Genomic DNA, 21,882 nt, shown 5'->3' on the forward strand with positions numbered 1-21,882 from the left:
CAGGATCATGACCTGGGCCGAAGTCAGACACTCAGCCGACTGAGCCATCCAGGTGCCCCAAGAAACCATTTCTAAGTAATCACTGGCACCACGGTTTCTGGTACCCAGCCTCTTCAAGTGGTCATAGTTGCTTTTTTTTTTTTTTTAAGATTTTTTAATTTACTGTTTATTTTTAAGAGAGAGAAAGTGTGTGTCTGTGTGTGTGTGTGTGCACGCGGGGATTGGGGGAGAGAGAAAGAGGAAAAAGGGTGAGAGAATCCAAAGTAGGCTACACACTGATAACAGAGGGCCCAATGCGGGGGCTTGAACCCACGGACCATGAGATTATGACTTGCATCGAAGTCAGATGCTTAACTGACTGAACCACCCAGGCGCCCCGAGTGGTCATAGTCTTAAGCAACTAACATTAAAACAAATCCTTACAGTCCCCACAGTCCCTGCACAATTTGTGGAAATGGAGAACAGAGACAGACTTTTCTATTTGGCTTTTTGGAAACCTTCTTCGTTAACAATGCTCCTACATTCTCAACATTTTTACAAGATTCTCTGTCTAACTTCTATCCTTCACTAAAACTCAGCTCTCCCGCCAAGGACACCTCACACATAGAGACTGCTTATTCACCCACACTCCTCATCACACCCAGGGCAGGTATTGGCTGCTGCTGCTGCTGCTGCAGCTGCTTCCAGATTCTTGTACCCTCATGCTGCTCTGAGAAGCACCAGCCTGTATCCTACCAATCACTGCTATCCAGCCACCTCCCGGTCACTCCTCATTCACTGAAGTTGTTGGAATCTGGCTCATACTTTTCCTGTGAGCCACATCCAGAATCGTATATCTTAAAGCTCTACTTCTACCTCGAATATCCTACTTTTTGGTCACAAATTTCCATTCTTCCAGCTTTTTCTCAGGCCCACTGTCATCTATATATGCTTTTAATTTTCTCTGCTTACCCAGTGGGCTAATCCATTCCAACTAATCTGGGCTCATGGTAGATCACCCAAACTGTTCTCTTGCTACCACGTCTAATTTCCTTGCACCCTAATCCTTATGGTGAAGAGCTTGAGATCTGTAGTCAGAGAGACTAGAGACCCAGTCTCTGCTCCCTTCCTTACTAGCTGTGAGGCCATTCATTCAAGACACATTTACTAAGCACCTACAATGTCAGGGACCATGCTAAGTGTTCAGGACACAATGGTGAGAAAAAGTTACCTTCCCTGCCTCCAGAGTCCAGTAGCCAAGGCAGACAATTTAACAAACACTACATTCAAGAGTGAGAAATGCTCTGATAAAGGTTGTACAGGTAGCTCTAGAGACATGTGACACATGCCCTCAGTCGAGCTTTCTGGAGGCAATGATGTAAACTGTGACTGGTTGGGTGAGTAGCTGCTTTAGACACTTCCAGTTTGTCCTTGGGTAAGCTCTCTCTTCAATACAGCCCCAGTAAGTCAGTGACTCAACTGGCACACTGCTCAGTCTCAGATAACCAACCACCTGGTATCCTAGTTTACTGCAAAAACAAGTGAAGCTATAGGATATGATCTTGCTCAGGTTCCCATAAGGCTTCTCACCTCCCAACCCCCAAATAAAAACTTTACTTCCTTCCTTCTAGCTTCTGGGATGAGGTGTCCTTTCTGAGATGTTTCTGTGCCTGACCCCCATCCCCTGTTAGTTACCACGTACTCCTGTCCTTCTCTGCTGACACCTTAGGCCTTTGGCCCATTCACACGCTTAGGTCTGTCCCATCCTCAGAGCCCCACCTCTGACTCTATGTCCTTCTCCAGGGCCTGTCCAATTGCAGTCTCCATTTTCTCATTTACATTTTGAAGGAGTACTGTATCCTCTTTTCGAACTTCACGATGACATCTGAACCACTGAGTCTGTGGCTCATCTTACAGTTCTTTTCCTACCAGATCCCTCTGCTGTAAGGAGGAAGGTCAATAACATCCTCCTCCTTTTTTTTTAAAGTTTATTTATTTGAGAGCTAGAGAGCACCTGCTGGGGAGGGGCGGAGAGAGAGGATCCCAAGCAGGCTCCATGCTGTCAGTGAAGAGCCTGATATTGGGCTTGAACCCACAAAATGTGAGATTACAACCTGAGCCAAAATCCAAAGAGTTGGATGCTTAACTGAATGACCCACCCAGGCACCCCCACATCCTCCTTCTTGAAACTCTCTCCAGTCTCACTTAGCACCTGTCCTGGGCTCTCCTCCTTTAACTTCTTTCCTACTTTCCTTTGGGGGCTCTTCTTCAGTCTGCCTCCTCAAAGCTGGATTCCCCAGGGTTCCATCCCTGCCGCATTCCCCTTCTGACTGCAAAGTTCTCCACAGGAGGCCTCACCCACTCTCATGGTTTCAACCCCTACACGTAAGTGGATGATACCCGAATCCCTATCCAAGCCCAGACCCCTCTTCTGAGTGTCACAGTCACATATCCAACTGCCCATGGACATCTCTACACTTATACGCCATTTCATCCGTAACAGTCCAAAACTAAATTTCCCTTCCCCCTTAAACTAGGTCTTCCTTTTGTAACATCTCTCTCAGCTGGGGGTAACCACCACCTACCACACAAGCTGGAAATCAGAAAGTCATCTCTGCCTCTTCCCTCTCCCTCACGGCCCACCTTCAGTGTATCGCCACGCCCTATCAAGGCTGCCTTCTAAGCAGGTCTCAGTCTGCCTCCCACTCCCTATCACCTCTCTATCAGGAAGCTATAGCAAAAAAAAAAAAGGCAAGCTCTAAAATGGTATTATTAAGAGCATGGGCTCTGTAGTCAGACTGATCTGGGTTCAAATTCTGTAATCCACTACTTATTAGCTGTATGATCTTGGGCAAGTTGGTTGACCTCTTTTTAATCTCAATTTCTTTCTCTATAAAATGGCCAACAATACTACCTACCTGAGAAGATTATTATGACAAAATGAGACAATACCTGTAAAGCATTTTAAAATTGTGCTTACTGCTGCTGCTGCTGCTTCTTCATCATCACCACTACACCATCACTACCATTACTGCCTTAATTTGGGTTCGTATCATCTCTTGCCTGGATTATTGCAATAGTCTTCAAAATGCTCTACTTCTAGTCTTGTCCCTCTGAAATCCATCCTTCTCATAGACAATACAGTGATTACTTAAAATTCAATCTGTTTTATGCCCTTGTCTAAAACTTAACAGCCCCCCAATGCCCACGGGAAAAAAGCTCAAGTTTTTATACAACAGAGCCGTCCATGATTGGGCCCCTGTGTGACTTCTCAGTGTCATCTCCTGCTGTTCTTTAACTTATACTTTCTGCTCTATCAGTAGCTGGCTGCTTGTTTCACTGCACCAAACGTGCTGTTTCATACCCTTGTGTCTTTGCTTATGCTGTGTTTTACTTGAATTCTCTTCACTTACCACTAATCTAGTGTATCCCTCTTCATTCCATAAAATCTCCCATTCTATAAGAGCTCCTCCTCTAGGAAGCCTTCCCTGAAACCATCACTATACAGGGCATGCTTCCTAGTAATTCCCAAAACACATTATGCCTATCTTTCTTAGTCCACATCTATGTGTTACAATCATCTGTTCATGTTTCTGCCTAAATACTGTTAGCCCCTGGAGGTCAGGGCCTGTGTGTTATTTACACACAGAGGGTACTTAATACATACATTACATCTCGTTAATAGCTTATCCATAAACCTATTTCCACCTCCGCTGCCTATGGCTCCTTATAGAAAAGTGGGCTTATCCCTATCAAAGGTCAATGCCACCACCTGTGCTCTGGATCCCATCTACTCTGGGCTTTGCTCCTTCTGATAACCGTTTCCTCTCTACTGTAACACTGTCATTAGTTTACAAACATACCCTAGTACCCCCACATTAACAAAAATGAAACATAGCACAAAAAACCCCCAAAACCCTCCCTGGACCCCACAAATGCCCTCCAATAACTGCTCCCATTACTTAGGCACTCACCTTTGTAAAGTCTAACAATATTTCCCATGTGGATGTAATCTCGAAATTATCTTACTATCTTGAATAATATACATTTGTCAGTCTCTTGTCATCAGTAATCCCAAGGAAATGTTAGTGTGGAAAAACTATGTTTAGTTTCTATGTTTAGTTGGGATGCTACTCTAGGCTTTGAGATTAGTGTTTTCCCCAGGAAGAAACACTAAGCAGTGAAGACTGGCAATATTAAACTTAAAATGACTTGATCATTTTTTGATGAACTACAATGGCAGGAGAGACGTAAATGGTCGTGGGAATACAGGTCACCATACTTGCTGCCCACATGGAACATGACAAGGGAAGCAGCGTGTTAGCTCACCTTCTTCCCAGTGAGGACAGCCACGCCACCATTCTCAATGTGAGGCAGGTCCTGAGCAGAGACATAGAAAGAAGGTGGCTGGAAATAAATGCTGTACAAAGAGGAAGGGATAAAATGTTATAAGCATCCGGAACCGCTATCAACTTCCCCCATAGCCTTAGTAAAATTGTTCTCATCATGAAAAACTTTCAGGAACATTTTCCAGAGTAAGTTTCCAAGACCACTAAATCTTAGTTGTGTCTTATACAGAGATATTTTATTTTTTAAGTTTGTTTGTGTGTTTATTTATTTAGAGAGCATGAGCGGGGAAGGAGCAGAGAGAGAGGGAGAGAGGATCCCAAACAGGCTCTGCGCTGTCAGCACAGAGCTGGACACGGGACTCGAACTCACAAACCATGAGATTACGACCTGAGCCAAAATCAAGAGTCAGACGCTTAACCAACTGAGCCACCCAAGCGCCCAGTACACAGATGTATTTTAGGACAGCAGTTCTCAACTGGGTGCAATTCTGCCCCCTCAAGGACACTTGGCAATGTCTAGAGGCATTTTTGGCTGTAACAGCTTAGGGGGAGGGATGCTTTTGGTATCTAGTGGGAGATGCCAGGGATACTATTAAACATCTTATAATGCACCAGCCCCCACAGCAAAGAATTATCCAGACCTAAATGCCAATTATCCAGACCTTAGCCAATAGGCTGAGAAACCCTGCTCTGGATTTAGGCTCATTTCAAAATTAGAACAGGAAGACCACCCAAGGAGCTGGTATTCACACATCCACGCAAATAAGTTGTCTAGAACGGCTGGTCAATGGACAGCTACATCTAGCTCCTGAGAGGATTTTGCCTCAAATAGCAGACATTAGCTATGAGATATTAATTAACGGGTGGCTAACATAACTGACAGCACGCATCCTGCGTGAGAACAGAACATGATAATGGGGGTGAGGGAGGTAGGTAGATTTGTAAAATTTAGTCTAGTATCAACACAAACACTAATGAGAAAAACATTGGAACCCTAAAGCAGTACTGGAATCAAGAAGTCCATGGAGTCCCTTAGAAGGAAAAGGCTTCAGGACCTTTATTTCCAAGTCTTTCATGCAAACATTTTAATAAAAAGGTTCTTCCTTACGGCATTCCCACAATTCTGAAACCCTGCTAGGGCATCAAAGAAAACGCCAGAGAACAGTGACTTTCTTTTACTTTTCTGGGAGACACCTAGGGAAGTGTCATGTAAGGAGGGACAACAGTGGCGAGGCCGATCTTCACTGTAGAAGTCTAACAGAAAGGTCCCGGAGATAGGAGCAGTAGTACTTCAGAGGCCAACACTACAGCTTTACTTGTTGGCAGATCTCATGACAGAATCCAGGCCTCCTGCCACTGTATCCTGTTGCCTCTGAGCTGTGCCAAGCGTGTACCACATCAGACTCCGCTGTGCAGCCACGTCGTCTCTCCTATGTGCTGCACAAGGCTCTGTGCAAAATCCTGACCCATTCCTTATGCTTAGCTGAAGTTGCTAGTCAGGCCCATTTTACATAAGTGAACACACCTTCTCTCTTTTCCATTCCACTGTCTGAATCGCAGCGTCTTTGTGACATTTGGATCATCTGAAAACCACAGCTCTTTTGAAAGAGGAGGTCGCATGTATGGCAGCTCTGGATCTTCAGACACAATCAGTACCTTTAGGTATAAAATAATAATACTTATCAGAGCCAGGTCATTTAAGAGGCAGATGTCAACGTGTTCACACAGGATAAGGGCCTGCAGACCACACCCTCCATGCCAAGCAAGACTGTGCACCTCACCCTGGCCCCTGGATCCCGAGCCCGGATGGATCTGGCCGCAGCAAAGGCAGCAGTGCCTCCTCCGATGAGAAGGAACGGAACATGACTTGGTACCCTGACTTGAGGAACTGGTTCTCCTTCTGGAGCTGCAGGCAACAGACCAGACAGGGTTAATTTTCTGGAAATCTCAGATGAGTCCTTGCCACTATTAAAAAAGAAAATCAGCTTGCACTTGTCTCAACCCTTTACGGGAGGCTAGCAAAATGCTGTACCTACGTTAATCTTGACAAACATCACAGTCACCTGATGGGACAGGAAAAACAAGTATCTCTTTCATTTCATAAGTGAAAAATAGCCCCTGAAGAGGTGACTGATTTGGCCAATGTTGTTCATTCATTAAGTCTGTCGGAACTAGAACCTAGCTTAATGTCTAGCTATTGGAAACATGTTAGAAAGCTTCTGGGGCACCTGGATGGCTCCGTTGGTTGGGCGTCTGACTTTGGCTCAGGTCATGATCTCATGGCTCGTGAGTTCAAGCTCCGCACTGTCAGCTGTGCTGACAGCTCAGTGCCTGCAGCCTGCTTCGGATTCTGTGTCTCCCTTTCTCTCTGCCCTGCCCCTGCTCGTGTTCTGTCTCTCAAAAATCAATACATTTAAAACATTTTTAAAAAAAGAAAGCTTCTGCTCTTTCCATTCACTTCCTACTGACCAACAAGAAATATCAAGTTCAGGGGCGCCTGGGTGGCTCAGTCAGTTGAGCATCTGACTTCGGCTCAGGTCATGATCTCACAGTTCGTGGGTTCGAGCCCTGCATCAGGCTCTGTGCTGACCGCTTGCTCAGAGCCTGGAGGCTGCTTCAGATCCTGTGTCTCCTTCTCTCTCTGCCCCTCCCCCGCGCACGCTTTGTCTCACACTCTGTTTCTCAAAAATAAATAAATGTAAAAAAAATTTAAAAAAGAAGAAATATCAAGTTCAGTTTCAGCTTTTGTTAGCAATAAAGGGGGGGGGAAACTCAGCAGGCCAATTGGGAATTATTATACAGTGTTCAGAAATAAGGAGGTGTTGCTGAAGAAAGTGATGTAAATCGCCCACCCAGAGTTGTAGGACTTATTAAAGGATTAAAACATTCCTCTCTGAAAACTCAAGCTAGTCATGGGGATGGAACTGATTGCTAGGGCTATATGTTATAGGGAAACAAATGTATCTTTTAACAAATAGAAAACTCCAAAGACTCTAACGGGGAACAAAACAGACCAAAAGAATTTCCTCATCAAAAAAAAGGCTTTCATGTCTTTTCCAAAAATTTTCCTCACCAAGCTTGCCTTTGTAATTTAAAGCTTGCCTTTTAAGAGTCCAATATAAAGAAAAATAACCAACCAACATAATCATCATTAATAACTATTCTCAAACCCAAATTCCAGTCAAATATTTTAATAAATTACTCCCATGTCTGGGGTAATTCCATAGTCTTTAGAATCTTACCAACTCATAGCATCGTCCTGTCTATAAGACATCTGCAAAGCACAACACCCAAACTGTTTTTAACTTGCCCTTCACATACTGAGCCTCAAATGATACTCACCAGGTGACGTGGCCATTTTCTGTTTCTCTTCTGGTGTTAGCCCTAACCCTGACATTCTTTCATTATATCTTTTTTGGTCTTCTTTTATAGTCTTGTAGGCCTGCAGATCCAAACATGGAGAAAATTTATTTTATCATAAAGTCAGCTCACACCGTAAGTAATATCAGTATTTTTCAATTAAATGAGAAGCTTTTGTCTACATGAAGTAAGTTCTTCTATGTTAAAATCATTAAGGCAAAATTACTTTCTCAAGAAAAAAAAATACTGAGTATGTACACACTGGCCTAGAAAGGCTACAGGTAAGCAGATGAAAATGTTCCATTTTCAAATTTCCTTAGGCTCTGGGGTGCCTGGGTGGCTCAGTTTGTTGAGCATCTGGCTTTTGACCTCAGCTCAGGTCATGATCTCATAGTTCATGGGTTCAAGCCCTACATCAGGCTCTACACTGGCAGTGTTGAGCCTGCTTGGGATTCTTTCTTTCTTTTTCTCTCTCTCTCTCTCTCTCTCTCTCTCTCTCAAAATAAACTTTAAAAAATTTCCTTAGGCTCTATGTAAAGAATTTTCCTTATATTTAAGTCTGAAGGTACAGCTAAAGAAAAAAAGAAAATCATTTTATACTAGAAGAATAAAATGCTAAACTTTATAAAAGGGGTTTTGGACCATGCTGGATACTAGTTGTGAAACCAAGCTATACGGTTTTGGGTACGAAGTTGGGACATTAAGTTTTCCAGGCAGATGTCCCAAGTTTTTCTGGGTACTCAGATAATGCCCTGAAACATGACTCCCTGTATCCTAGTCTTCTAGAGTAACTAATCTTTCCCTCAATGGTCTCTCCTTTTTTTGACACTCAGATATTTACCAAGGGTGAAACATCCTGCTTAATCACCTATTTCAAATATACTATCTTTTCTAGCTGTTCAACTTGAAAAAGAGTCCCTTAACATTATGACTAGATTTTTTTTTAATACAGCATCAGAGTTTGTTGGAGATGTTTTTTTAAATTGGCAAGAATGATTTATTTTAATTACAACACACTTTTGCTCTTTTGTACTCCACAGGCTCAACAAGACAGAAATTTAAGTGATTTATGTCAACTGAAATCCTAGGTTATTAATTAATTGGAGAAGAAAGTAAGGGCAATCAGAAGAAGTGTCATAAGACATGTCCTAAGAATATTTCTATGAGCCCCTTTACAGAGCAGCCCATTAGGCAATGGGCTGTAATGAGGAACCTATACTCTGAGATCTGGGCTTAACATTCATTAGCCTGGGAACATCTAACATATGATATGAATGGGTTAGAAAATTAAGTACTGTATGTTAAAAGAAAATGGCTAGTCCTTGAATTTACCACTAAATTCATCAAATTAATACACTGAATTCAACTAACATTAATTTCAGGAAGAAAGTTTTTTACCTTACCCGCACCTAAAAAGTTATTTCTTTTAAGAAAGGGAATTTTACCAAAAAGATGGCTTAAGCTGGTCAACATGAGTGAATAGAAATGTGTCATGCTCAGACAGAGAGGAACATCCAAAAATAGCCTAGGCTCTCTTACACCTCCTAATGGTTTCACACGTGAGGGGTAAAGCAGACCAAGAAATATCTTGAGGTTTAGTGGGGTTTGTCATATATTTATGTACACATATATTTATGGATCTAGCTTTTAAGTAAATATCCTGATACAAAAATGTGTACAGACATTCTAAATAAAAATTTACTTTTCCCCCAAGTACTGCTGTATTCCTAGTTTGTACAAATTTGCAATTATCGACATGAATACATGTCAGGTTAAGAAAAACTACAGATTTGGGGTGCCTGGATGGCTCAGCTGGTTGAGCATCCGACTTCCACTCAGGTCATGATCTCGTGGCTCATCAGTTCGAGCCCCGCATCGGGCTCTGTGCTGAGGGCTCAGAGCCTGGAGCCTGCTTTGGATTCTGTGTCTCCCTCTCTTTGTGCCCTCCCCAACTCACTCTGTCTCTCTCTCTCTCTCAAAAATAAACATTAAAAAAATTTTTAAAAACTACAGATTTGTGAAAAATATCACTGGAGACAACTTTTTTTTTAAGGTTTATTTACTTACTTTGAGAGAGAGACAGCGAGCATGAGTGGAGAAGGGGCAGAGATAAAGGGAGAGAGAGAGAATCCCAAGCAGGCTCTATGGTGTTATTATGGAGCTCAACTTGGGTCTTGATCCCATAAACCACGAGATCATGACCTGGGTCGAAATTAAGTCAGATGCTTAACTGACTGAAATACCCAGGCGCCTCTGGAGACAACTTTTCTAAACAGATTAATACGTTTATTTTCCTTAAAGAAATTTGAAAGGAAAAAGATCATTTTCTACGGTAATATGATTTTACCAGTTGAACAAGTTGGGCAAAGGGCCCCAATACTAAATCTCATTAAATATTCTAAAGGCCACGTTAGCTCTGCTCACTGATAAGTAACAGGACTGAGATTAGGAGATCTGCCTGTTATCCTAGACAAAGTCACTAGAGCAGGAGGAGGAATGCCCACATCCACGCCCATTAGGAGTTCCTATTTGCAATCTAAGTCAAGGAAGCACTGTTCAAATCAGTACTTTTCAAACTGAGGTTGCAGCCCATTAGTGGGCTGTACAATCAGTTCGGTAAGGTTCTAATCAGCATTACAGAAACAAATAGAAGAGAATAAAACTATCAGAGTATATCACACCTACTAGATATTATTTTGAACTTTGTTTGAATTTTATGTACGTATAGTAACATAATGGGTTGCAAGATAAAATACAATTCTTTCTGTGGATCGTGGTAAAAAATGTAAAAACAACTGGTTTAAAGTACAGACCCCAAACAAACATTTCAGAAAAGTTTTCCTTGTTCTCACTTCTGCTCCCTTACTTTTGGAGGCTGGAGTCGGGGGAAGGGAAAGAGCTCCCAACTCAGGAGTCACTAAAGTAGTATCTGTACCTAAATCAGGAACATTTCCTCATGTGCGAGAAAAAAAATTATGAAGGAACGCCATTGTGGACTGAATGTCTGTGTCCCTCTCAAATTCCTATGTTGAAGCCCTAACTCCCAATGTGATGGTATTTGGAGAGGAGACATTTGGGAGGTGATAAAGGTGAAATAAGAGTACGGCCTTAATCCGACAGGGCTAGTACCCTTATAAGAATAAGAGACTCCAGAGCTCATGTGCTCTCTCTCTCTCTCTCTCTCTCTCTGTGTGTGTGCTATTTTGTTACAGCAGCCAGAGCAGACTCATACAAACACTAAATAACTTATAGCTATATCTCATCAAATCTAAATAACTTACAGCTATATCTCATCAAATTTGAATTCCGATTTTAAGTTAACAGTTCTTGTGAGACTAAGACCAGTTTCAGAGGATAAAAATCTAAGCTGCCTGAGATCACATTTTAAATTATTTAAAACCTAATATAAAACCTTACAGAATAGTTCAATAACAGTTGCAGGTAGACAAAAGCTTATCATTTAACCTGAAAGCACTATAATTAGCTTTACTATTACCAGTGTTGGATAAACACAGAGGGCAATGAGGCATTTGAGTGAATGGCTTGAGAGGAACTTGTGCTTCATAGATATTTCCAGGGCAAGAGAAAGCAACAGTAAATGGCCCCTGTCTTGTGGCCTGGCATCAAGAGGTTTGCCTGGCCAGCTCTGTGAAGGCCATCCAACTCTGGTACAGCAACATAAACCAGAGGCTTATAAGGTTTCAGTTGTTACAAACATATCAGATGCAAACACTTTAAATCCAGTTTTGAATGAATGAGGTGGAACTGATGGCAAATGCTGAGAGCTAGGAAATGGAAAAGGTAAGGCTCAGAGGGTAGTATCTCAATTATGAACGAGAGGCATTTATGAAAGCAGTCTACACAAATGTGTTAGCTTGTACCACTTCAGCCACTAGTTTGACCAAATTAGAGATTACAAAAGGGACACTGCCAAATGAATTTACTTTGAAATAGAGGCTGGGGGTGGGTGGGGCGAATACTGTAATTCTGTGGCTTTTCTGGACCTCCTCAGAAGCATTCAATAAAATGCCTTTTCACAATAAAAGTCAGGTTGATCATTTCTGACAAAACACAAAAATTATGTTTTACCTAAAATGATCTAAAATGGATGGTATTCAAGTTCCTTTTGCTTGCTTATTCAATGTTTACTGTTTGAGACTATCTTGTTAGGTCTGCAGCACTGAAGCACAATATAATTTAGCATCTTAAAAAAGAATTATGAACTTGGCAAAAGTTTCAAAGAAAGGGTTAATGAGAAGGATCTATAATAATTAAATGTATGATAGCTTTAGATACATCTGGTAGGGCTTCAACAATTTGAAAGATGAGATCTGAGGGCTCCCTAGTGACTGACAATGTCCCTTTGATGAATACCTAGAAAGCACATGCTGTGAATACTTCACTGTATTCTAATGGATCAAGTTTTCATTAGTGCCATGGTCTCACCCACCCTACCCCGAAATATATTTTAGTGTAAGCATCTTACATAATAAACTCCTGCCCCAGTGACTGTCGCTCCTACAATTAAGAAGTATACTAGGCTGCTGCCATCTTTCACGGGAGCACCTGTAGACGCTAGTGATCTAGAAGGGGATCCTAGGTGATGACACTGCACAACTGTAGGTAAAGATAGGGCCAAGAAAGAAACAAAAGGAAATAGAAAAAGCACTAAGTATTAATGAAGAAGCATTCAACACAAAGGCAGGGAAGGATTTTTGGTAACCCTGTGCTAAAAAAGAAAAAAAAAAACATGCTGCTCCAGGACTGGAGGAGAATGTGTCCTTCCTCAAAGTCTGTTATCAGAGTTCACCTATTTCTTATTCTGAGTCAATTCACAACTGCAAAAACGGTCTATTGGTGCATTTGGGAGTCAGGTCAGTCAACCTAGGTAACTTCAAGTAATTTTCACACCCCTTTTTTATAACCTACTGACCAAGGAACAAAGATAATTTCACTGTCTTACCAGTGTGGAAAGAACCATACACCGTATGTATGTGCCATACACCGTAATGGCATCCAAAATTTGCTCTTGGGGAGTGAAACAGCTTCCTTCAATCAAGGGTGATAGTAGGTGTTATCTAAGTTGGTTCACTCAACCTTACGTGATCCAACTTTAGACTGATCTGCTTAGTCACAGTAAACCCTGCCAAGTTAAAAAAAAGAAAAAAAATATGGAATAATTCCTCTGTGACCAACAAAGCTGATCAGAGTTCATTTAAGGAGATAGAATTGTGTTAATACTACATAGCATTTAAAACCGTATTTCTCACCTCACACAAATTCCATTCTAAAGTGGAGATACTAGGCCTACTTCTATAATTGAGTCTTTGGGTGAGATTCAGGGATAGTTTTCCTTTTAGGAACATTTAATAGTTTGGATTGAAAGCTGTTGTTGTTTTTTAATGTCTATCCAAAGCTGAGGAAATCACTGAATATTTGACAAATGAGTCAAAATCAAATATTGTGCTAAGGAGCTGCAATGAGTTCTGACCTATTCACAGGTTAGTGTGTCATATCTAAGAGAATAGGTACAATTTTGTGGATTAGTCAAATCTAAGAAAACGCAGTGGCTTTCAAGTAATGAGTAAAAAGACAAGTGAAAAGAGCAAAGCTAATCAACATGAGATTAAATTTCAGTCATTCCCATGTTGGCTTTCACAGGATGTTAGATAGTAGGCACTTTAAAGAAGGCTTTTTAGAAATTTTTGCAAAAGGAGAAAGGGGAGTTAGTTGCAGAAGTGTTAAAGCAGGGGAGTACTGAGTCTACTAATGGGAGCTGTCTGGCAGCTTCTTTACACACGCTGCTTTTCTACTTACATATGCACCAGCTCCTATTGTTGATAAGCCCACCATAAGGACTAACACAGAATTATCGATTTTGCCCCCTGATGCACCAGAGCTAGCCATTTGTCTTGTCATCTGGAGTTCTAGAGGAACATGCCATCGCTGGAACAAGTTGCCTGAGGAACACAATTCATTAAGACACACACACATACAAAAATAAAATAGTTAATACACGTTTATGACTACAGGTCAATGCACTGTAGAAGTCAAGACTTACTGCCCACTGGGCTGCATGATGTTACTGTTCAATGACCAAGAAAAAATAATTAAAACTGTACGAATACTATAGATACTGAATCCTCAAACTTAAATTGTTGGAGACTTTAGGAGTATAACTGAATGCTGCCCAGGGAAGAAATTTACAGCTTACAGAAAAGATAATGAAAAACCAACAGGCAGTTCATCAAACACTACTACTACTCTCTTCACATCCTCATCACAAATGAAGTAAACACAGAGAGGTGACTGAATAGATACAAAAAGTGAACTACAGGCTACCTGGGACATTCATTGGAACCACCACTTAAGGAATAATCTAAATGGCTGGCTCGAATCCTGCACAAAATAAGAAAACCCCACAACATAATCGAACCTGGACACAGTTCAGTCTTTCATGAAAGGTAATGTGTCCTGGAAGATGGAAATGCTAAAGCACAAAATAAGAAAAAAAATTAAGTGGATTTATCTTCTCCAAAGAACTAATTTCAGATTATAAAATATTTTCTAGAATGACAAAATTTTAAATATCCATCAACTATTTGGCTGTTAGTTCTCCAAAATAATATAAATATTATGTTGATGTAAAACTCTGTATATCCATGTAATTACCTGAGGAATATAACAACTCTCATACACGGAAATTAAGGAAGGTGTCAGAACCTTCTCTGCTTCTGATACTCCTCATGTTGACTACCGACCTAGAGCAGGGGTTTGGAAACTTTTTCTGTAAAGGACCAGATAGCAAATATTTTCAGCTTTGCAGGCCATACAGTCTCTGCTGATGTTGCACAAAAGCAGCCACAGGCAAGATATAAATGAATGGGTATGGCTGTTTTGTAATAAAACTTTATGGGCACTAAAATGTGAATTTTAAATAATTTTTTTATGTCACAAAATAGTATATTTTAAATTTTTTTCAGCTATTTAAAAAATGCAAAAATCAATCTTAGCTCAAGGGGCATACCTACAAAAGCATGTGGGTTTGGCCTGTGGGCTGCCATTTGCCGATGCTGATCCCGATCTAGGGCAGTGGTTCTAAAGCTTGAGCGTGCATCAGAATCCATTGGAGGGCTTGTTAAAACACAGATGGCCAGACCTACCCCCAGTTTCTGAGTCTGGAGATCTGGAATGGGGACTCAAGAATTTGCATTTCTAACAGGTTCTTAGGTGATGCTTCTGCTGCTGGCCTGCACTTTGAGAACCAATGGTCTAGAGGCAGATAGATCTATTCCTGGTCTGACCAGACTTTGAAAGACAAACAGAATGGGCACTGGTTGTAGCATTTCATAGTAGAAATATGGAGCTTTCCTCCTTGCTTCCACAATTTCAGGGCACAGAAAAGTAAAAACAGAGTCTGTAGTCTCTTACCTGAAATCCTCGGGAAACTGTATTCCAGAGCTCAGAATTGTTTGGTTTTAAGTATATAATACAGATACCATACCGTAAATAACACTCAGCACAGTGAGGGGCAGCAACCCACAGTCACACACATTAATGTTTCCCTGACAAAGCTGACTGAGTAGGATGAACAAAAGATTTAATAAGTAGCCTTTCTCTCCAGTTCAGGTCAGGTTTCACTGGCAAATGAGTTACAAAAACCTGATTTTTTGAGTCCTATTTTGATTTCTGAATTACAGATAAGAGACTATAAATCCACACCCATAGAAGTGAAAATGTATTTTTCTTTACTGTTTTTATTTCTTACCTGCTTTAGAATCCTTCATTGCCACATGAAATAAAATGGTTTATATTTGGAAATAACAAATCATGAAAATAAAAACATGCAGGGGTGGAGAAGCTTATCTCAATCTGGGCAAGCTTTTGAATTTCAGAAACCCATAGAATGATTAAGCACCAGAAGCAGAAACTGACAACTCTCAGAGCTTAGAAAATGAAACTGGGTAGAAAGAGTTCCACGCGGTTTAGTTCAATGAATTTAGTTGTGTTCCCCACTTCCACCATAAGTTTATTTATTGAAAATAAGTGGCTTTTAAAAAAGTTCCACTGATTATCCCTCTAGAAGATCCTAAATCCAGATATAACAAGTTTGTTTTAAGGTAATGATACTAGTGTTTATTCTGTTTTTGCTAGCTTTTCACAAACTGATAAAACTAAGAGTGTAGATTTGGTAAAGTTCAGCAGTTTTTGCCTTGATTTGCCAAAAAAAGACACTTAGAAGTAAACTGAGTTTTTAAAAAGTCAATTGGTTAACATTTAAACTACTGCCTGAAAATAAATGTAATACACTATTATTAATAAACCATTTTTACATACCTACCAACTGATTTTAATTTTGTAAGAGGTGTTAAGTATTGGATGGATGTTTATATTCTCCCACCCCCAGTCTTCTTTTACCCATAAAATCACTCCCACACCTCTCCCCCATAGCTTCAAAATTTTAGGAAATTTTACATCATGACTAAACATGCCTTTTCACTTGTCCTGCCAAAGTGGGAAGCCAACTTACTCCTTGCCTTTTCATTACAACACCAGTCTGAGATTTTCTGTAATCAGACCACACAGAGAGGTAGCACTTCCTTCCTCATACTTGGGATTCAATTTTTTTACTTGATACATTTATATTATGATTGCCATTGTAGCAGTAATTAGCACCTCTATCACATAATTATCATTTCTTTTTAGTGGTTGGAATAATTAAGATCTAGTCTCTTAGCAAGTCTGATTATAATATTGTTGTCTATATTCACTATATTGTTCAAGGATTCAATTCTTGGGGGCGCCTGGGTAGTTTAGTTGGTTAAGAATCCAACTCCAGCTCAGGTCATGATCTCATGGTTCCTGAGTTCGAGTCTCACGTTGGGCTCTGTGCTGACAGCTCAGAGCCTAGAGCCTGCTTCAGATTCGATGTCTCCCTCTCTCTGCCCCTCCACCTCTCATTCTCTCTCTCTCTCTCAAAAATAAACATTAAAAACAAGGACCCAATTCTTGAATTGTTGTTACAATTGTATTTAGTGCCTAACACATAGTAGGTGTTTGCTCAATAAATATTTGCTGTATTAATGAAGGAAGGAAGGAAACACAAATTCTTTCCAATTCTACGGTAATGACTGAACAATTTGAAGAAGTCTTTGCAAATAAGTTTTAGCCAGATCTGAACATAGGGAAAGGGAAGGAAAAATCAGATAAAAACAGAGAGGGAGGAAAACCATGAGAGACTTTTAATTCAGAGAACAAACTGAGGATTGCTGAAGGGGAAGTGGCTGGGGGGGGGGGTTGGCTAAGTGGGTGATGGGCATTAAGGAGGGCACTTGTTGAGATGAGCACTGGGTCTTTTTTTTAAAACAATTTTTATTTTTATTATTTTTAATTTTTTTAATGTTTATTTGAGAGAGAGAGAGAGAGAGAGAGAGCGCGAACATGAGGAGAAGGGTCAGAGAGAGGGAGACACAGAATGTGAAGCAGGTTCCGGGGTCCGAGCTGTCAGCACAGAGCCAGTTGTGGGGCTCAAACTCACGAACCATGAGATCATGACCTGCACCAAAGTCATAGGCTTAACCAACTGAGCCACCCAGGTGACCCTGAGCACTGGGTCTTGTATGTAAGTGATGAATAACTGGGTTCTACTCCTGAAACCAATACTACACTGTATGTTTACTGACTTTAATTTAAATAAATAATAATAATAATAAATTAGTAAGCTCTTAGTAACTACAACTACAGACTAGCATTAGAATAGTACCTAAATTGGCAAGTTCATTTCTGTAGATTTCATAATCTCGTTTTCCATACTCCCAGAAAGTGTTTTCTAGAAACACATCCACATAATTGAGGCACCTGGAATCTCAAATAATTAAGAGGTCTATATGCTCTTGAGTCTTATTTTCTGAATGTTAAACTGATTTTTCTGACATGGATAAAACACAAGACAGGACAAGCTACGCGGTCTGTCCACTGTAGCCAGGTATCTCTTTATAAGGAATGTGACAACTATTTCCCTTTATCAACTCCCCCCCTTTCTTTAGCATAAACCCTTGCTGTTATTTTAGATGAATCATAGTAATAATAACTACAGTGCAGTGTGAACCACTCTGAAGAAAGGCAACAGAGGAAAAATGATTTAGAGGACAAAAAAAAGAAATCTAACTCTGTTCTACAAAGTTAAGTCCTTCACAGTACTAGGGCTCTGCCACTGAGAATTTACCACGTGCCAGAGACTGTACAAAGCACTGAGGACACAAAAATAAATAGGACATAATCCCTGGCCTCAGGTAGTGCAGTAGTATAGGAGGGACAATGGCTGCCACTATTCTGAGTATCAGAAAATGGGATTAACACAAATCCCATGAGACTCAAAGTTGCTCAGTCTGTTTTCTTTAAACCTTAAAACAGTATTTCCCAAATTTGCCTGATCATAAGAATTACATCAAGGGGCCTGTTAAAATATAAATCCCCAGGGGTTTCTCCAGGACATTCTCATTCAGTAGGCGTGGGGTCAGCCCTCTTTGATTTACAAGACCAGGCAGCTTTTGGAAACATGATCTAGAAAAAAGTTACAATATGCTGCAACTCCCTTAAAATGTTAGAAAATGCCTAGACAATATAACTTATTAACTGGATGCAGAAAAGGCTGACTTGCCAAAATTTTTCTTCTGGAAAGCTTTGCCTCAGCAGAAAAGAGTGGGGAACGGCTCATCTTCTGGGCTTCAAAAAAAAAAAAAAGTGTCATTTGGCAGTTCCCAGTAATTCTAGATCCTTGCCCACAAGGAGTCCAGTTTCCTTCTTAAGGAGGTGAGAATTCTTCTGATTAGAGAAAAATGGTTCAAACATTTGACCCTCAGGTCAAGGGTTGGTGATCAGTTTGATCACATGGGCAACACAATGTTTGGTAACCTAATAAAATACTACAGAACAGAAAATATCCATTACCTAACCTATCTGCTCCTCAGTGCTGAATGCAGACATAAAGTAGTCACCATTAACTGCCTTCAATTATTTCTGGAAAGAGGCAGAGCATCCAAATAAAGTAAATAAATAACAGCAATTATGGTTTTAAGGCAAAAGGTAACATATAATGAAAATGAATCTGACAATGGCGACAGATGTGGATGAGATCTTTCAAGGTGGGTTTAAAGTTTGGTAACATCTTGACAAAGAAATGGGGGTGGGAGGAGAAAAGGAAAAAACGAAGGGAAATTGGCATATAAATAAAGAGCGCCTCTTCTCCACCTATGCAAAAACATATGGCAGATGCTACTACTTGAAAAAGAAACCAGATTATAAACAATTAATAATAAAGCTAACGAGGGGCGCCTGGGTGGCCCAGTCGGTTAAGTGTCCGACTTCAGCCAGGTCACGATCTCGCGGTCGGGTCCGTGGGTTCGAGCCCCGCGTCGGGCTCTGGGCTGATGGCTCAGAGCCTGGAGCCTGTTTCTGATTCTGTGTCTCCCTCTCTCTCTGCCCCTCGCCCGTTCATGCTCTGTCTCTCTCTGTCCCAAAAATAAATAAACGTTGAAAAAAAATTAAAAATAATAATAATAATAAAGCTAACGAAACAGGGTTAATTCCTAAAATTATATGATTTCTTTTTGAAATTGTAACCCCACCCCACCCATTTCTAAAGGCATATGATGTTGTACTCTGGTGCTCGGCCAAAGGACAAAGAATAAGTGTATACAAAGACGTGGATGGATATGTCAAGAAGTCAGAACATATTCTACAGCACACTGCTTTCAAACAAAATCATGCAATGGAAAAACGTCTGTATTTCTCAGTAGTTTTAACATCACCAACCACCTTCAAATATCTAATAAATCAATTTAACATTACAAATCCATATTTATTTAATGAGAACTTTTGGTCAGACTTCAGAATACTGGTAAAAATTGTGAGTTTTTTTTTTAATTTTTTTTTCAACGTTTATTTATTTTTGGGACAGAGAGAGACAGAGCATGAACGGGGGAGGGTCAGAGAGAGAGGGAGACACAGAATCGGAAACGGGCTCCAGGCTCTGAGCCATCAGCCCAGAGCCTGACGCGGGGCTCGAACTCACGGACCGCGAGATCGTGACCTGGCTGAAGTCGGACGCTTAACCGACTGCGCCACCCAGGCGCCCCAAAAATTGTGAGTTTTAAACAAAATAAGTACACAGAGTTTGAAAGGCTAGTGTGGATGAAAATCTTCAGCTTACCTAAGTTTCTATGTAAATTTATGTACAGCTTACATAGAACACTATCGTTTCAATGCATAAAACCCATACAGATAACACCATAGATGGCATATTAGTTTAAAACCTAAAGCAGAGGTTTTTAAGTTCCAAGAGCAATATGTTTTAGGATGTGCCCTCAGATACACCCATTAGGAAACGTTTTCTTGAGGCATAGCAACTGGAAAAACTTTTCAAATGCACATTTGCAAAGACTAACCATCTAAGGGAAATATTTTCCACATCTTATTTTTAAAGCACCCAGAAGGTGGTTCTGCACTGGAAAGGCCTCGAGGATAACTCCTTACATTGCAAATGTGAATGTCACCAGGTGATCATTCAAAAACAGATTTTAAAAAACCCAGCACCTCTTACAGGTGGATAATTCATTACCCCCACTAAGTTGTGCAGGTTGAAAATGAGCAAGCTCAAGACACGCTCAGATAAGTACATGGATATCTCATGCAAGGTGGGCTAAAGGAGAATCAGATGAATTCTTAATCTTTTGAGGTCAAATTTAGGAAGCAGTGTGGAGTTGTGGCAAGTGGATTAGGGGCCTAGAGACCAGCAAACTATCCTTTGCTCTACCTATTAATTAGGTATGTGACCTTGGAAAAATAATTTCACCTTTCTGTGTCTCGGTTTATTATCTATAAAATGAGTGGGTTGAACTTTACCACAAAATCCCTTCCAGCTCTAAAATTTGGGGAAACAACTTCACGGAGGACAAACACAATGTGCCCTGCAAACTGTTTCTTTGAAGAATTAAAGACCACCAAGAATTACACGGACTAGACATCTCAAATTAATTCTGAGAGGACTCTCCTGGTGTCTGGCGCACAACCGAACGACTCCTTACTTGAACTGCGCTGCTTCTGTTTCACAGGGCGCTCAAATCTATGGATCTCATCTGGAGTTTGGAAAGTAGAGCAGGTAATATCCTCATTTACAGAAGGAACTAAGGCATCGGGCTTAAATGTCTTGTTTCAAGTCTCACAATCAGTAAATGACAAAGTCTACTTGACCTCATTGCTCTAAAAAGGCGGACTAGGGGTGGCCGGGAGGTGGCACTGGACAATACGAGACAGCTAGCTGTTCTGTCATCCCTGAATGGCAAACCCTCCTAGGAAAAGGCCTCAACCCGACTACTTGGTTCAAAGCCCTTGAAGGTCAGGTCGGCACGGCTTGTGAAACTCAGGGTTTGGATCCCGCCATTCAGAATTCACGCGGCTGTGAGTGGGTTGTTTTTCCCGGGGAGAAGGCAGGGGGAGGGCTGCGAGGCACAGGGAGCTTATGGAACCCCGGCTCTTGGTCTGCGAGGTCGGGGTTGCCCGGGATGGGTCAGTCACCTGGGAGCCGGTTCCGCTGCCTCGGGCCTCGGACGCACACTGTCCGCACCAAGGGCGCCAGCTTCTGCTTGAAGGCACCCGCTGCCAGGCTTCCACACCGGAACATTTCGGCAACCGCTACTCTGCACCTCCTCCTTTCCTTTCTTCTCACGGACCGACCGACGGGTCAAACACCGTGGGCCCCGGCCCGCTCCCCCCAGCTGCCTTCACACGCACTCCACGCTGACTCCTCCTCCCAGCTCCGGGAGAGTATTGGACGGTTACCCAGGCCAGCTAGAGCAGAAGAAGGGGGAAGAGCGACTGTAGGCCTACTGCGCAGGCGTAGTACTCAGCGCCGCATTGCGATTGGCTCGCACGGTGAGAGATTTGCGCATGCGCCTTGCTGCCCGCACTATTGCAAAGACCCCGGCCGGAGGTTTTTGCAAGTTTCAACGGGTTGGTGGTAAAGTGTTCCGCTGATCGAGTTTGGAAAACTGTCCAAGGAGGGAGCCGTGGAGCCACTTTGCCTGGCAGTTGTGGCCTGTGCTGCTGCCGTGGCCATAGCACCGCATTTTGTTCTGTTTTAGGCTGCTAACTACTAGGTACTAAGCCTTCCGGATTCTCTGGCTGTATTCCACTT

The 21,882-nt window shown here is 41.4% G+C and overlaps 1 protein-coding gene across 2 annotated transcripts in view; it reads right to left on the minus strand.

The window, feature by feature from the left end:
• AIFM1 (apoptosis inducing factor mitochondria associated 1) overlaps positions 1-21,588 on the minus strand; it is a 33,383-nt gene extending 11,795 nt beyond the window's left edge. The window contains exons 1-6 of one of the 2 annotated variants that reach the window (XM_043571644.1): positions 21,264-21,588; positions 13,506-13,648; positions 7,671-7,770; positions 6,110-6,234; positions 5,854-5,984; positions 4,309-4,399 (exon numbers count right to left, since the gene is read on the minus strand). In XM_043571644.1, the coding sequence (XP_043427579.1) occupies positions 4,309-4,399; positions 5,854-5,984; positions 6,110-6,234; positions 7,671-7,770; positions 13,506-13,648; positions 21,264-21,369 (696 nt within the window). In that variant the 5' untranslated portion in view covers positions 21,370-21,588. Of the gene's footprint in view, positions 1-4,308; positions 4,400-5,853; positions 5,985-6,109; positions 6,235-7,670; positions 7,771-12,174; positions 12,306-13,505; positions 13,649-21,263 lie in introns of both variants that reach the window. The other variant, XM_043571645.1, reaches the window with a different exon arrangement.
• Positions 21,589-21,882: the final 294 nt, after the last annotated feature.

Source organism: Prionailurus bengalensis, chromosome X (assembly GCF_016509475.1).
Source record: "Prionailurus bengalensis isolate Pbe53 chromosome X, Fcat_Pben_1.1_paternal_pri, whole genome shotgun sequence".
Taxonomy (NCBI): domain Eukaryota; kingdom Metazoa; phylum Chordata; class Mammalia; order Carnivora; family Felidae; genus Prionailurus; species Prionailurus bengalensis.